Source organism: Oncorhynchus keta, unplaced genomic scaffold (genome assembly GCF_023373465.1).
Source record: "Oncorhynchus keta strain PuntledgeMale-10-30-2019 unplaced genomic scaffold, Oket_V2 Un_scaffold_785_pilon_pilon, whole genome shotgun sequence".
NCBI classification, from domain to species: Eukaryota; Metazoa; Chordata; class Actinopteri; order Salmoniformes; family Salmonidae; genus Oncorhynchus; species Oncorhynchus keta.
Window position 1 is genome coordinate 20128 of NW_026291000.1, and position 17373 is coordinate 37500.

The window sequence follows — 17373 nt, forward strand, 5'->3', positions numbered from 1 at the left end:
TCTGATGGGTCTGGAGATAGAAGCTGTTGACCAGTCTGATGGGTCTGGAGACAGAAGCTGTTTATCAGTCTGATGGGTCTGGAGACAGAAGCTGTTGACCAGTCTGGAGATAGAAGCTGTTGACCAGTCTGATGGGTCTGGAGACAGAAGCTGTTTATCAGTCTGATGGGTCTGGAGATAGAAGCTGTTGACCAGTCTGATGGGTCTGGAGACAGAAGCTGTTTATCAGTCTGATGGTCTGGAGATAGAAGCTGTTGACCAGTCTGATGGTCTGGAGATAGAAGCTGTTTATCAGTCTGATGGGTCTGGAGATAGAAGCTGTTGACCAGTCTGATGGTCTGGAGACAGAAGCTGTTGACCAGTCTGATGGGTCTGGAGATAGAAGCTGTTGACCAGTCTCATTGGTCTGGAGACAGAAGCTGTTGACCAGTCTCATTGGTCTGGAGACAGAAGCTGTTTATCAGTCTGATGGGTCTGGAGATGGAAGCTGTTTATCTGTCTGATGGTCTGGAGATAGAAGCTGTTTATCAGTCTGATGGGTCTGGAGATGGAAGCTGTTGACCAGTCTGGAGACAGAAGCTGTTTATCAGTCTGATGGGTCTGGAGAGAGAAGCTGTTTACCAGTCTGGAGATGGAAGCTGTTTATCAGTCTGATGGGTCTGGAGAGAGAAGCTGTTGACCAGTCTGATGGGTCTGGAGATAGAAGCTGTTTATCAGTCTGATGGTCTGGAGATGGAAGCTGTTTATCAGTCTGATGGGTCTGGAGATGGAAGCTGTTTATCAGTCTGATGGGTCTGGAGAGAGAAGCTGTTGACCAGTCTGATGGGTCTGGAAATAGAAGCTGTTGACCAGTCTGGAAATAGAAGCTGTTTATCAGTCTGGAAATAGAAACTGTTGACCAGTCAGGATTAGTTGCACTGTGTCACCAGTATGTCAAGGTGTACTCATTGTGGAAACATAATTTGTGTGTGTGTCGGGGTCAGAGAGGGTGTGTGTGTTTTTCGGTCAGATAGTGTGTGTGTGTCGGGGTCAGAGAGGGTGTGTGTGTTTTTCGGTCATATAGTGTGTGTGTGTCGGGATCAGAGAGGGTGTGTGTGTTTTTCGGTCATATAGTGTGTGTGTGTCGGGGTCAGAGAGGGTGTGTGTGTTTTTCGGTCAGATAGTGTGTGTGTGTCGGGGTCAGAGAGGGTGTGTGTGTTTTTCGGTCAGATAGTGTGTGTGTGTCGGGGTCAGATAGTGTGTGTGTGTGTGTATTTTACACTCTTCAACACCTGTGTCCTCTCTCCCTCAGACCACGACGGAGGGCAAGCCGAAGATCGTTGACATCATCGATACGACAGGCAGTGGAGATGTCACCATGGCGACGGTGGTGGAGCCTAAAGACGGAGAGGTGACCGGGCTGTCCGGGAGGACGCTCAAGGTACGCTACCCTCGCCACGCTGCCGCTTCCTGGTCACACTGTCTCCGTACAGACTGTTAGCCTGTAGTTATTAGCCTGTAGTTACATTAACACATGTCTCTCTGTACAGACTGTTAGCCTGTAGTTATTAGCCTGTAGTTACATTAACACATGTCTCTCTGTACAGACTGTTAGCCTGTAGTTATTAGCCTGTAGTTACATTAACACATGTCTCTCTGTACAGACTGTTAGCCTGTAGTTATTAGCCTGTAGTTACATTAACACATGTCTCTCTGTACAGACTGTTAGCCTGTAGTTATTAGCCTGTAGTTACATTAATACATGTCTCTCTGTACAGACTGTTAGCCTGTAGTTATTAGCCTGTAGTTACATTAACACATGTCTCTCTGTACAGACTGTTAGCCTGTAGTTATTAGCCTGTAGTTATATTAACACATGTCTCTCTGTACAGACTGTTAGCCTGTAGTTATTAGCCTGTAGTTATTAGCCTGTAGTTATTAGCCTGTAGTTACATTAACACATGTCTCTCTGTACAGACTGTTAGCCTGTAGTTATTAGCCTGTAGTTATTAGCCTGTAGTTACATTAACACATATCTCTCTGTACAGACTGTTAGCCTGTAGTTATTAGCCTGTAGTTATATTAACACATGTCTCTCTGTACAGACTGTTAGCCTGTAGTTATTAGCCTGTAGTTACATTAACACATGTCTCTCTGTACAGACTGTTAGCCTGTAGTTATTAGCCTGTAGTTATTAGCCTGTAGTTATTAGCCTGTAGTTATTAGCCTGTAGTTATTAGCCTGTAGTTACATTAGCTCATGTCTCTCTGTACAGACTGTTAGCCTGTAGTTATTAGCCTGTAGTTACATTAACACATGTCTCTCTGTACAGACTGTTAGCCTGTAGTTATTAGCCTGTAGTTACATTAACACATGTCTCTCTGTACAGACTGTTAGCCTGTAGTTATTAGCCTGTAGTTACATTAACACATGTCTCTCTGTACAGACTGTTAGCCTGTAGTTATTAGCCTGTAGTTACATTAACACATGTCTCTCTGTACAGACTGTTAGCCTGTAGTTATTAGCCTGTAGTTACATTAACACATGTCTCTCTGTACAGACTGTTAGCCTGTAGTTACATTAACACACATGTCTCTCTGTACAGACTGTTAGCCTGTAGTTATTAGCCTGTAGTTACATTAACTCATGTCTCTCTCTGTCCTCAGATCCCTCATGCCTGGGATAATCCATCAGGAAGGTACCACATTGGGATCAAACATGGATATGAGTTGTTCCCTAAAGCTCTCCGAGAGAGAATCCAGGTAGGGATTTGTGTGGCCAAAGTAATGAGGATTTGCACGTTGATATACAAAAGTATGTGGACACCTGCTCATTCTAAAATCATGACCATTAATATGGAGTTGGACCCCCCCTATAACAGCCTCCACTCTTCTGGGAAGTCATTAATATGGAGTTGGTCCCCCCTATAACAGCCTCCACTCTTCTGGGAAGGCATTAATATGGAGTTGGACCCCCCTTTGCTGCTATAACAGCCTCCACTCTTCTGGGAAGTCATTAATATGGAGTTGGTCCCCCTTTGCTGCTATAACAGCCTCCACTCTTCTGGGAAGGCTTTCCACTAGATGTTGGAACATTGCTGCTATAACAGCCTCCACTCTTCTGGGAAGGCTTTCCACTAGATGTTGGAACATTGCTGCTATAACAGCCTCCACTCTTCTGGGAAGGCTTTCCACTAGATGTTGGAACATTGCTGCTATAACAGCCTCCACTCTTCTGGGAAGGCTTTCCTCTAGATGATGGAACATTGCTGCTATAACAGCCTCCACTCTTCTGGGAAGGCTTTCCTCTAGATGATGGAACATTGCTGCTATAACAGCCTCCACTCTTCTGGGAAGGCTTTCCTCTAGATGATGGAACATTGCTGCTATAACAGCCTCCACTCTTCTGGGAAGGCTTTCCACTAGATGTAGGAACATTGCTGCAGGGACTTGCTTCTATTCAGCCACAAGAGTATAAGTGAGGTCGGGCACTGATGTTGGGCGATTGGGCCTTCAGGCTCGCAGTCGGCGTTCCAATTCATCCCAAAGGTGTTCAATGGGGTTGAGGTCAGGGCTCTTTGCAGGCCAGTCATGTTCTTCTACACTGATTTCAACAAACAATTTCTGTATGGACCTCGCTTTGTGCACGGGGGCATTGCCATGCTGAGTATATAATGTCATTGTATGCTGTAGTATTAAGATTTCCCTTCACTGGAACTAAGGGGCCAAAACCATTATTTATCCTCCACCAAACTTTACAGTTGGCACTATGCATTGGGGTGGGTAGCGTTCTCCTGGCCTCAGCCAAACCCAGATTCATTCATCAGACTGCCAGATGGTGAAGCGTGATTCATCACTCCAGAGAATGTGTTTCCACTGCTCCAGAGTTCAATGGCGGCGATCTTTACGCCACTCCACCCAACGCTTGGCGTTGCACATGGTGATCTTTAAGCTTGTGTGCAGCTGCTCAGCCATGGAAACCCATTTCATGAAGCTCCCGACGAACAGTTCTTGTGCTGACGTTGCTTCCAGAGGCAGTTTGGAACTCGGCGGTCCTGTTCTGTGGGCTTGAGTGGTCTACCACTTCGCGGCTGAGCCGTTGTTGCTCCTAGACGCTTCCACTTCACAATAACAGCACTTACAGTTGGGGCAGTTGACCTGGGGGTCAGCTCTCAGCAGGGCAGAAATTTGACAAACTAACTTGTTGGAAAGGTTGGCATCCTATGACGGTGCCACGTTGAAACTCACGGAACTTTTCAGTACGGGCCATTCTACTGACAATGTTTGTCTATGGAGATTGCATGGCTGCGTGCTCAATTCTATACACCTGTCGGCAACAGAAATTGCCGAATCCACTAATTTGAAGGGGTGTCCACATACTTTTGTGTTTAAATAGTGTATGCTTATATTGACCAACAAACACGTTGACAGAAGTCTGTCTGTGTTGATGTGTTGACAGAGGGATGTCTGTGTTGATGTGTTGACAGAGGGATGTCTGTGTTGATGTGTTGACAGAGGGATGTCTGTGTTGACAGAGGGATGTCTGTGTTGACAGAGGGATGTCTGTGTTGATGTGTTGACAGAGGGATGTCTGTGTTGACAGAGGGATGTCTGTGTTGACAGAGGGATGTCTGTGTTGACAGAGGGATGTCTGTGTTGACAGAGGGATGTCTGTGTTGATGTGTTGAGAGGGATGTCTGTGTTGATGTGTTGACAGAGGGATGTCTGTGTTGACAGGGGGATGTCTGTGTTGATGTGTTGACAGAGGGATGTCTGTGTTGACAGAGGGATGTCTGTGTTGACAGAGGGATGTCTGTGTTGATGTGTTGACAGAGGGATGTCTGTGTTGACAGAGCGATGTCTGTGTTGACAGGGGAATGTCTGTGTTGATGTGTTGACAGAGGGATGTCTGTGTTGACAGAGGCATGTCTGTGTTGACAGAGGCATGTCTGTGTTGACAGAGGCATGTCTGTGTTGACAGAGGCATGTCTGTGTTGACAGAGGCATGTCTGTGTTGACAGAGGCATGTCTGTGTTGACAGGGGGATGTCTGTGTTGACAGAGGGATGTCTGTGTTGATGTGTTGACAGATGGATGTCTGTGTTGACAGAGGGATGTCTGTGTTGACAGAGGGATGTCTGTGTTGACAGAGGGATGTCTGTGTTGACAGAGGGATGTCTGTGTTGACAGAGGGATGTCTGTGTTGATGTGTTGACAGAGGGATGTCTGTGTTGATGTGTTGACAGAGGGATGTCTGTGTTGATGTGTTGACAGAGGGATGTCTGTGTTGACAGAAGGATGTCTGTGTTGACAGAGGGATGTCTGTGTTGACAGAGGGATGTCTGTGTTGACAGAGGGATGTCTGTGTTGATGTGTTGACAGAGGGATGTCTGTGTTGACAGAGGGTTGTCTGTGTTGATGTGTTGACAGAGGGATGTCTGTGTTGATGTGTTGACAGAAGGATGTCTGTGTTGACAGAAGGATGTCTGTGTTGATGTGTTGACAGAAGGATGTCTGTGTTGATGTGTTGACAGAGGGATGTCTGTTGATGTGTTGACAGAGGGATGTCTGTGTTGATGTGTTGACAGAGGGATGTCTGTGTTGATGTGTTGACAGAGGGATGTCTGTGTTGACAGAAGGATGTCTGTGTTGATGTGTTGACAGAAGGATGTCTGTGGTGACAGAAGGATGTCTGTGTTGACAGAGGGATGTCTGTGTTGACAGAGGGATGTCTGTGTTGACAGAGGGATGTCTGTGTTGATGTGTTGACAGAGGGATGTCTGTGTTGACAGAGGGATGTCTGTGTTGACAGAATGATGTCTGTGTTGATGTGTTGACAGAGGGATGTCTGTGTTGATGTGTTGACAGAGGGATGTCTGTGTTGTGTTGACAGAAGGATGTCTGTGTTGACAGAAGGATGTCTGTGTTGATGTGTTGACAGAGGGATGTCTGTGTTGACAGAGGGATGTCTGTGTTGATGTGTTGACAGAGGGTTGTCTGTGTTGATGTGTTGACAGAGGGATGTCTGTGTTGATGTGTTGACAGAGGGATGTCTGTGTTGATGTGTTGACAGAGGGATGTCTGTGTTGATGTGTTGACAGAGGGATGTCTGTGTTGACAGAGGGATGTCTGTGTTGACAGAAGGATGTCTGTGTTGACAGAAGGATGTCTGTGTTGACAGAGGGATGTCTGTGTTGATGTGTTGACAGAAGGATGTCTGTGTTGATGTGTTGACAGAAGGATGTCTGTGTTGATGTGTTGACAGAAGGATGTCTGTGTTGATGTGTTGACAGAAGGATGTCTGTGTTGATGTGTTGACCAACAGAAAGAGCGAAAGGAGAAAATGTGGGATCCAGCACACAGAGCAGCTCTGGCCGAAGCCAGTCGTCGTGCAGAACAGTTTGACCTTGCTCACCCTTCCCCCTCACAGGTAACACTTTGACCTCTCCCCTCCCCCTCACAGGTAACACTTTGACCTCTCCCCTCCCCCTCACAGGTAACACTTTGACCTCTCCCCTCCCCCTCACAGGTAACACTTTGACCTCTCCCCTCACAGGTAACACTCTGATCTCTCCCCTAACCCTCACAGGTAACACTTTGACCTCTCCCCTCCCCCTCACAGGTAACACTTTGACCTCTCCCCTCCCCCTCACAGGTAACACTTTGACCTCTCCCCTCCCCCTCACAGGTAACACTTTGACCTCTCCCCTACCCCTCACAGGTAACACTTTGACCTCTCCCCTCCCCCTCACAGGTAACACTTTGACCTCTCCCCTCCCCCTCACAGGTAACACTCTGATCTCTCCCCTCCCCTCACAGGTAACACTTTGACCTCTCCCCTCTCCCTCACAGGTGACACTTTGACCTCTCCCCTAACCCTCACAGGTAACACTTTGACCTATCCCCTAACCCTCACAGGTAACACTTTGACCTCTCCCCTCCCCCTCACAGGTAACACTTTGACCTCTCCCCTCCCCCTCACAGGTAACACTTTGACCTCTCCCCTCCCCCTCACAGGTAACACTTTGACCTCTCCCCTCACAGGTAACACTTTGACCTCACCCCTCACAGGTAACACTTTGACCTCTCCCCTCCCCCTCACAGGTAACACTTTGACCTCTCCCCTCCCCCTCACAGGTAACACTTTGACCTCTCCCAAGTCAGTTAGTCTCTCTGCTCATGGGTAAATGTGGTTTGGGCGTAAACAACACAATCCTTTACCAAATGTATTTTTGTTAGTTATATATTTTTTTGGGTTCAAAATGTAAATTGTCACTAACAGGTCTTCATCATCATCATCATCATCATCATACAGGGAAATGCTGAAATATCTTGAGTCAATAAGTTTTCAACCTTGTTGTTATGTCCTGAGGAAACTGCTCAGGGAGTTCACCACGATGTCCTGAGGAAACTGCTCAGGGAGTTCACCACAATGTCCTGAGGAAACTGCTCAGGGAGTTCACCATGATGTCCTGAGGAAACTGCTCAGGGAGTTCACCATGATGTCCTGAGGAAACTGCTCAGGGAGTTCACCATGATGTCCTGAGGAAACTGCTCAGGGAGTTCACCATGATGTCCTGAGGAAACTGCTCAGGGAGTTCACCACGATGTCCTGAGGAAACTGCTCAGGGAGTTCACCACGATGTCCTGAGGAAACTGCTCAGGGAGTTCACCACGATGTCCTGAGGAAACTGCTCAGGGAGTTCACCACGATGTCCTGAGGAAACTGCTCAGGGAGTTCAACACGATGTCCTGAGGAAACTGCTCAGGGAGTTCACCATGATGTCCTGAGGAAACTGCTCAGGGAGTTCACCACGATGTCCTGAGGAAACTGCTCAGGGAGTTAACCATGATGTCCTGAGGAAACTGCTCAGGGAGTTCACCACGATGTCCTGAGGAAACTGCTCAGGGAGTTCACCACGATGTCCTGAGGAAACTGCTCAGGGAGTTCACCATGATGTCCTGAGGAAACTGCTCAGGGAGTTCACCATGATGTCCTGAGGAAACTGCTCAGGGAGTTCACCACGATGTCCTGAGGAAACTGCTCAGGGAGTTCACCACGATGTCCTGAGGAAACTGCTCAGGGAGTTCACCATGATGTCCTGAGGAAACTGCTCAGGGAGTTCACCATGATGTCCTGAGGAAACTGCTCAGGGAGTTCACCATGATGTCATGAGGAAACTGCTCAGGGAGTTCACCATGATGTCCTGAGGAAACTGCTCAGGGAGTTCACCATGAGGCCAATGGTGACTTTAAAACAGCTACAGAGTTTAACGGCTGAAAGGAGAGACCTGAGGATGGATCCACAACGGTGTAGTGACTCCACAATACTAACCCACAGGAAATGACACGCTGTCACTCAGCCAGGCTCCACCCACGCTGTCACTCAGCCAGGCTCCACCCACGCTGTCACTCAGCCAGGCTCCACCCACGCTGTCACTCAGCCAGGCTCCACCCACGCTGTCACTCAGCCAGGCTCCACCCATGCTGTCACTCAGCCAGGCTCCACCCACGCTGTCACTCAGCCAGGCTCCACCCACGCTGTCACTCAGCCAGGCTCCACCCACGCTGTCACTCAGCCAGGCTCCACCCACGCTGTCACTCAGCCAGGCAAACAACTGCAACGAGGACATGGAGGAGAGACACAACTGCAACGAGCCGTCACCTCGATGAGAGGTGGGACATGGAGGAGAGACACAACTGCAACGAGCCGTCACCTCGAGGAGAAGTGGGACATGGAAGTCCCATGTAGCGAGGACATGGAGGTCCTTCCAATGGTTTATATACAGTACATTGGGTCCTACCAATGGTTTATATACAGTACATTGGGTCCTACCAATGGTTTATATACAGTACATTGGGTCCTACCGGGTCCTACCAATGGTTTATATACAGTACATTGGGTCCTATCAATGGTTTATATACAGTACATTGGGTCGTACGAGAACTAGACTGAACTGCCCTGTCTGGTAGGTAGACTGAACTGCCCTGTCTGGTAGGTAGACTGAACTGCCCTGTCTGGTAGGTAGACTGAACTGCCCTGTCTGGTAGGTAGACTGAACTGCCCTGTCTGGTAGGTAGACTGAACTGCCCTGTCTGGTAGGTAGACTGAACTGCCCTGTCTGGTAGGTAGACTGAACTGCCCTGTCTGGTAGACTGAACTGCCCCGTCTGGTAGGTAGACTGAACTGCCCCGTCTGGTAGGTAGACTGAACTGCCCCGTCTGGTAGGTAGACTGAACTGCCCCGTCTGGTAGGTAGACTGAACTGCCCCGTCTGGTAGGTAGACTGAACTGCCCCGTCTGGTAGGTAGACTGAACTGCCCCGTCTGGTAGGTAGACTGAACTGCCCCGTCTGGTAGGTAGACTGAACTGCCCCGTCTGGTAGGTAGACTGAACTGCCCCGTCTGGTAGGTAGACTGAACTGCCCCGTCTGGTAGGTAGACTGAACTGCCCCGTCTGGTAGGTAGACTGAACTGCCCCGTCTGGTAGGTAGACTGAACTGCCCCGTCTGGTAGGTAGACTGAACTGCCCCGTCTGGTAGGTAGACTGAACTGCCCTGTCTGGTAGGTAGACTGAACTGCCCTGTCTGGTAGGTAGCCAGGACTGTGGTAGACTGAACTGCCCTGTCTGGTAGGTAGACTGAACTGCCCTGTCTGGTAGGTAGACTGAACTGCTCTGTCTGTTATGTAGCCAGGACTGTGGTAGACTGAACTGCCCCGTCTGGTAGGTAGACCGAACTGCCCTGTCTGGTAGGTAGCCAGGACTGTGGTAGACTGAACTGCCCCGTCTGGTAGGTAGACTGAACTGCCCTGTCTGGTAGGTAGACTGAACTGCCCTGTCTGGTAGGTAGCCAGGACTGTGGTAGACTGAACTGCCCCGTCTGGTAGGTAGACTGAACTGCCCTGTCTGGTAGGTAGCCAGGACCGTGGTAGACTGAACTGCCCTGTCTGGTAGGTAGACTGAACTGCTCTGTCTGTTATGTAGCCAGGACTGTGGTAGACTGAACTGCCCCGTCTGGTAGGTAGACTGAACTGCCCTGTCTGGTAGGTAGCCAGGACTGTGGTAGACTGAACTGCCCCGTCTGGTAGGTAGACTGAACTGCCCTGTCTGGTAGGTAGCCAGGACCGTGGTAGACTGAACTGCCCTGTCTGGTAGGTAGACTGAACTGCGCTGTCTGGTAGGTAGACTGAACTGCTCTGTCTGTTATGTAGCCAGGACTGTGGTAGACTGAACTGCCCCGTCTGGTAGGTAAACTGAACTGCCCTGTCTGGTAGGTAAACTGAACTGCCCCGTCTGGTAGGTAGACTGAACTGCCCCGTCTGGTAGGTAGACTGAACTGCCCTGGGTCCTTGGGACATTGGGTCCTACCCTGGACTCTATCTGAATTGTGAATTCTCGTTAATGTACGATTAAAACGTCAGTTTAACACATTAGTCACATCCCCAGCACATGAACTGTGTGTAAATGAGTTTTCACATTTAGTTTCCTCACGCCTGTCCGTTGTTTTCTCAGGCTGAGAAGCTGCAGAAGGAGGAGCTGCTGTGTCAGTCCGAGATCCTGGCGTCTCTGGAGAAGAAGTACAACGACCCGGGTCCGGTCTACGACTGTCTGCTGTGGAACGACGGAGATACCTGGAGGTAGGAGGAACACCGTCTCCTGGGTCAAATCCCTTTTCAGGCCCTCCTTCTTCAGTTCGTCAGTCCCTCCTTCCTGCCTTCCTCAGTTCGTCAGGCCCTCCTTCCTGCCTTCCTCAGTTCGTCAGGCCCTCCTTCCTGCCTTCCTCAGTTCGTCAGGCCCTCCTTCCTGCCTTCCTCAGTTCGTCTCCTGGGTCAAATCCCTTTTCAGGCCCTCCTTCCTTTCTCCCTCAGTTCGTCAGTCCCTCCTTCCTGCCTTCCTCAGTTCGTCTACTGGGTCATATCCCTTTTCAGGCCCTCCTTCCTTTCTTCCTCAGTTCGTCTACTGGGTCAAATCCCTTTTCAGGCCCTCCTTCCTGCCTTCCTCAGTTCGTCTCCTGGGTCAAATCCATTTTCAGGCCCTCCTTCCTTTCTCCCTCAGTTCGTCAGTCCCTCCTTCCTGCCTTCCTCAGTTCGTCTACTGGGTCATATCCCTTTTCAGGCCCTCCTTCCTTTCTCCCTCAGTTCGTCAGTCCCTCCTTCCTGCCTTCCTCAGTTTGTCTACTGGGTCAAATCCCTTTTCAGGCCCTCCTTCCTGCCTTCCTCAGTTCGTCTCCTGGGTCAAATCCCTTTTCAGTCCCTCCTTCCTGCCTTCCTCAGGCCCTCCTCTCCTGCCTTTCAAGGCCCTCCTTTTCAGCCCTCCCCTCAGCCCTCCTTCCTGCCTTTTCAGGCCCTCCTTCCTCAGTTTGTCTCCTGCCTCAAATCCTTTTCAGGCCCTCCTTCCTGCCTTCCTCAGTTTGTCTACTGGGTCAAATCCCTTTTCAGGCCCTCCTTTCTTCCTGCCTTCCCTCAGTTTCAGGCCCTCCTTCCTGGGTCAAATCCCTTTTCAGGCCCTCCTTCCTGCCTTCCTCAGTTCAGGCCCTCCTTCCTCCTTCCTCAGGCCCTCCTTCCTGCCTTCCTCAGTTCGTCAGTTCGTCAGGCCCTCCTTCCTGCCTTCCCTTCCAGGCCCTCCTTCCTGCCTTCCTCAGTTCGTCAGGCCCTCCTTCCTGCCTTCCTCAGTTCGTCAGGCCCTCCTTCCTGCCTTCCTCAGTTCGTCAGGCCCTCCTTCCTGCCTTCCTCAGTTCGTCAGGCCCTCCTTCCTGCCTTCCTCAGTTCGTCAGGCCCTCCTTCCTGCCTTCCTCAGTTCGTCAGGCCCTCCTTCCTGCCCCCCGGTGTCTTATCCATCTGTGTTCATCCCACCAGGGCTGCAGTGGACTTTTTAGAGAGTGGAGATCTGTCTTTATGTGTCCTAAACCCTACTCCCCTCTAACCTCTAACCCCTACCCATGAACCTCTAACCCCTACCCCGTAACCTCTACCCCCTACCCATGAACCTCTAATCTCTAACCCCTACCCCGTAACCTCTAACCCCTACCCCGTAACCCCTACCCCGTAACCTCTAACCCGTAACCTCTAACCCCTACCCCGTAACCTCTAACCCCTACCCCGTAAACTCTACCCCCTACTCCGTAACCTCTAACCCCTACCCCGTAACCTCTAACCCCTACCCCGTAACCTCTACCCCGTAACCTCTACCCCCTACCCATGAACCTGTAACCTTTAACCCCTACCCCGTAACCTCTAACCCCGTAACCTCTAATTCCGTAACCTCTAACCCGTAACCTCTAACCCCTACCCATGAACCTCTAACCCGTAACCTCTAACCCCTACCCTGTAACCTCTAACCTCTACCCCCTAAACCCCTACCCCGTAACCTCTAACCCCTTCCCCGTAACCTTCAATCCCTACCCCCTAAACTGATAACCCGTAACCTCTAACCCCTACCCCGTAACCTCTAACCCCTACCCCGTAACCTCTAACCCCTAAACCCCTACCCCGTAACCTCTAACCCCTAAACTGCTACCCTGTAACCTCTAACCCCTAAATGTACTGACCTCTACAGGGCTGTGGTAGACACCTCCGAGTCTGGAGACCTGTCCAGCTGCACGGTCCTGACCTCTAACCTCTACCCTCTAACCTCTACAGGGCTGTGGTAGACACCTCAGAGACTGGAGACCTGTCCAGCTGCACGGTCCTGACCTCCTACAGAGAGAAGCAGGAGTTTGCTACTCTGGGAAACGCTGAGATGCTCAACTACTCCGTTAACATCTACGACGAAGGAAACACTCTCTGCATCGTCACCAGCGGAGGTCAGAGTTCACGTAGATCCCCCTTGTATTGTGTAGGAATCTGTCCTGCGTCTTGACGTCTACAGCCGTGATGGTCTTGTCTCTGTTCAGGGGCTCATGGGACACACGTGGCGAGCATAGCAGCAGGCCACTTCCCAGATGAGCCCGAGCGGAACGGCATCGCCCCTGGAGCCCAGATCCTGGCGGTGAAGATCGGAGACACGCGACTCAGCACCATGGAGACGGGCACCGGACTCATCCGCGCGGTAGGCTGAAGCAGCTCCATTCATCAATTCATTCATTCTCCTCTGTTCTTGTTTTGGTTCATTCACACTCATCTTCTGTCTCTCTGTCTCTCTCTGTCTCTCTCTGTCTCTCTCTGTCTCTCTCTGTCTCTCTCTCTTTCTCTCTTTCTGTTTGTCTAGATGATAGAGGTGATCAACTATAAATGTGACCTGGTTAACTACAGCTATGGAGAAGCTACCCACTGGCCCAACTCAGGGTGAGAGAGATGGCTTCTACTGTCTGTGTGTCTGGTAACTCTGTCTGTGTGTCTGGCAACTCTGTCTGTGTCTGGTTACTCTGTCTGTGTGTCTGGTAACTCTGTCTGTGTGTCTGGTTACTCTGTCTGTGTGTCTGGTAACTCTGTCTGTGTGTCTGGTAACTCTGTCTGTGTGTCTGGTAACTCTGTCTGTGTGTCTGGTAACTCTGTCTGTGTGTCTGGTAACTCTGTCTGAGTGTCTGGCAACTCTGTCTGTGTGTCTGGCAACTCTGTCTGTGTGTCTGGTAACTCTGTCTGTGTGTCTGGCAACTCTGTCTGTGTGTCTGGTAACTCTGTCTGTGTGTGTGTCCTCTGTGTTGTCCAACAGGAGGATCTGTGTGTCTGGTAACTCTGTGTGTCCTCTGTGTTGTCCAACAGGAGGATCTGTGTGTCTGGTAACTCTGTGTGTCCTCTGTGTTGTCCAACAGGAGGATCTGTGTGTCTGGTAACTCGGTGTGTCCTCTGTGTTGTCCAACAGGAGGATCTGTGTGTCTGGTAACTCGGTGTGTCCTCTGTGTTGTCCAACAGGAGGATCTGTGAGGTGATTGGTAACTCTGTGTGTCCTCTGTGTTGTCCAACAGGAGGATCTGTGAGGTGATTGGTAACTCTGTGTGTCCTCTGTGTTGTCCAACAGGAGGATCTGTGAGGTGATTGGTAACTCTGTGTGTCCTCTGTGTTGTCCAACAGGAGGATCTGTGTGTCTGGTAACTCTGTGTGTCCTCTGTGTTGTCCAACAGGAGGATCTGTGAGGTGATTGGTAACTCTGTGTGTCCTCTGTGTTGTCCAACAGGAGGATCTGTGAGGTGATTGGTAACTCTGTGTGTCCTCTGTGTTGTCCAACAGGAGGATCTGTGAGGTGATTGGTAACTCTGTGTGTCCTCTGTGTTGTCCAACAGGAGGATCTGTGTGTCTGGTAACTCTGTGTGTCCTCTGTGTTGTCCAACAGGAGGATCTGTGAGGTGATTGGTAACTCTGTGTGTCCTCTGTGTTGTCCAACAGGAGGATCTGTGTGTCTGGTAACTCTGTGTGTCCTCTGTGTTGTCCAACAGGAGGATCTGTGTGTCTGGTAACTCTGTGTGTCCTCTGTGTTGTCCAACAGGAGGATCTGTGAGGTGATTGGTAACTCTGTGTGTCCTCTGTGTTGTCCAACAGGAGGATCTGTGTGTCTGGTAACTCTGTGTGTCCTCTGTGTTGTCCAACAGGAGGATCTGTGAGGTGATTGGTAACTCTGTGTGTCCTCTGTGTTGTCCAACAGGAGGATCTGTGTGTCTGGTAACTCTGTGTGTCCTCTGTGTTGTCCAACAGGAGGATCTGTGAGGTGATTGGTAACTCTGTGTGTCCTCTGTGTTGTCCAACAGGAGGATCTGTGTGTCTGGTAACTCTGTGTGTCCTCTGTGTTGTCCAACAGGAGGATCTGTGTGTCTGGTAACTCTGTGTGTCCTCTGTGTTGTCCAACAGGAGGATCTGTGAGGTGATTGGTAACTCTGTGTGTCCTCTGTGTTGTCCAACAGGAGGATCTGTGTGTCTGGTAACTCTGTGTGTCCTCTGTGTTGTCCAACAGGAGGATCTGTGTGTCTGGTAACTCTGTGTGTCCTCTTGTGTTGTCCAACAGGAGGATCTGTGAGGTGATTGGTAACTCTGTGTGTCCTCTGTGTTGTCCAACAGGAGGATCTGTGAGGTGATTGGTAACTCTGTGTGTCCTCTGTGTTGTCCAACAGGAGGATCTGTGTGTCTGGTAACTCTGTGTGTCCTCTGTGTTGTCCAACAGGAGGATCTGTGTGTCTGGTAACTCTGCGTGTCCTCTGTGTTGTCCAACAGGAGGATCTGTGAGGTGATTGGTAACTCTGTGTGTCCTCTGTGTTGTCCAACAGGAGGATCTGTGTGTCTGGTAACTCTGTGTGTCCTCTGTGTTGTCCAACAGGAGGATCTGTGTGTCTGGTAACTCTGTGTGTCCTCTGTGTTGTCCAACAGGAGGATCTGTGTGTCTGGTAACTCTGTGTGTCCTCTGTGTTGTCCAACAGGAGGATCTGTGAGGTGATTGGTAACTCTGTGTGTCCTCTGTGTTGTCCAACAGGAGGATCTGTGTGTCTGGTAACTCTGTGTGTCCTCTGTGTTGTCCAACAGGAGGATCTGTGTGTCTGGTAACTCTGTGTGTCCTCTGTGTTGTCCAACAGGAGGATCTGTGAGGTGATTGGTAACTCTGTGTGTCCTCTGTGTTGTCCAACAGGAGGATCTGTGTGTCTGGTAACTCTGTGTGTCCTCTGTGTTGTCCAACAGGAGGATCTGTGTGTCTGGTAACTCTGTGTGTCCTCTGTGTTGTCCAACAGGAGGATCTGTGTGTCTGGTAACTCTGTGTGTCCTCTGTGTTGTCCAACAGGAGGATCTGTGAGGTGATTGGTAACTCTGTGTGTCCTCTGTGTTGTCCAACAGGAGGATCTGTGAGGTGATTGGTAACTCTGTGTGTCCTCTGTGTTGTCCAACAGGAGGATCTGTGAGGTGATTGGTAACTCTGTGTGTCCTCTGTGTTGTCCAACAGGAGGATCTGTGTGTCTGGTAACTCTGTGTGTCCTCTGTGTTGTCCAACAGGAGGATCTGTGAGGTGATTGGTAACTCTGTGTGTCCTCTGTGTTGTCCAACAGGAGGATCTGTGAGGTGATTGTTAACTCTGTGTGTCCTCTGTGTTGTCCAACAGGAGGATCTGTGAGGTGTCTGGTAACTCTGTGTGTCCTCTGTGTTGTCCAACAGGAGGATCTGTGTGTCTGGTAACTCTGTGTGTCCTCTGTGTTGTCCAACAGGAGGATCTGTGAGGTGATTGGTAACTCTGTGTGTCCTCTGTGTTGTCCAACAGGAGGATCTGTGAGGTGATTGGTAACTCTGTGTGTCCTCTGTGTTGTCCAACAGGAGGATCTGTGAGGTGATTGGTGAAGCGGTTCAGAAACACAACGTTTTGTTTGTGTCCAGCGCTGGGAACAACGGGCCCTGTCTGTCTACTGTCGGCTGTCCTGGAGGGACTACTGCTGCTGTTATAGGTACACACACACACACACACACACACACACACACACACACACACACACACACACACACACACACACACACACACACACACACACACACACTCTGTCTACTGTCGGCTGTCCTGGAGGGACTACTGCTGCTGTTATAGATACACACACACACACACACACACACACACACACACACACACACACACACACACACACACACTCTCTGTCTACTGTCGGCTGTCCTGGAGGGACTACTGCTGCTGTTATAGGTACACACACACACACACACACACACACACACACACACACACACACACACACACACACACACACACACACACACACACACACACACTCTGTCTACTGTCGGCTGTCCTGGAGGGACTACTGCTGCTGTTATAGGTACACACACACACACACACACACACACACACACACACACACACACACACACACACACACACACACACACACACAGACACAGACACAGACACACTATCTCTGCCTGTGTTGGTCTCCTCTTCCAGGCGTGGGGGTGTGTGTGTTTTACCCTGTTGGTCTCCTCTTCCAGGCGTGGGGGTGTGTGTGTGTTTTACCCTGTTGGTCTCCTCTTCCAGGCGTGGGGGTGTGTGTGTGTTTTACCCTGTTGGTCTCCTCTTCCAGGCGTGGGGGTGTGTGTGTGTTTTACTCTGTTGGTCTCCTCTTCCAGGCGTGGGGGTGTGTGTGTGTTTTACCTCTACCCTGTTGGTCTCCTCTTCCAGGCGTGGGGGTGTGTGTGTGTTTTACTCTGTTGGTCTCCTCTTCCAGGCGTGGGGGTGTGTGTGTGTGTTTTACCTGTACCCTGTTGGTCTCCTCTTCCAGGCGTGGGGGCGTGTGTGTGTTTTACCCTGTTGGTCTCCTCTTCCAGGCGTGGGGGGGTGTGTGTGTGTTTTACCCTGTTGGTCTCCTCTTCCAGGCGTGGGGGTGTGTGTGTTTTACCCTGTTGGTCTCCTCTTCCAGGCGTGGGGGTGTGTGTGTGTTTTACCCTGTTGGTCTCCTCTTCCAGGCGTGGGGGGTGTGTGTGTTT

At 50.3% G+C, this 17373-nt stretch overlaps 1 protein-coding gene across 2 annotated transcripts in view; it reads left to right on the forward strand.

The window, feature by feature from the left end:
- The window catches only part of tpp2 (tripeptidyl peptidase 2), a 106576-nt gene that overhangs the window by 11952 nt on the left and 77251 nt on the right, over positions 1 to 17373 (forward strand). For both annotated transcript variants that reach the window (XM_052517437.1, XM_052517438.1), the window contains exons 2-9: positions 1292 to 1420; positions 2646 to 2741; positions 6303 to 6407; positions 10490 to 10614; positions 12616 to 12779; positions 12870 to 13024; positions 13184 to 13260; positions 16201 to 16328. In XM_052517437.1, the coding sequence (XP_052373397.1) occupies positions 1292 to 1420; positions 2646 to 2741; positions 6303 to 6407; positions 10490 to 10614; positions 12616 to 12779; positions 12870 to 13024; positions 13184 to 13260; positions 16201 to 16328 (979 nt within the window). The remainder of the gene's footprint in view (positions 1 to 1291; positions 1421 to 2645; positions 2742 to 6302; positions 6408 to 10489; positions 10615 to 12615; positions 12780 to 12869; positions 13025 to 13183; positions 13261 to 16200; positions 16329 to 17373) is intronic.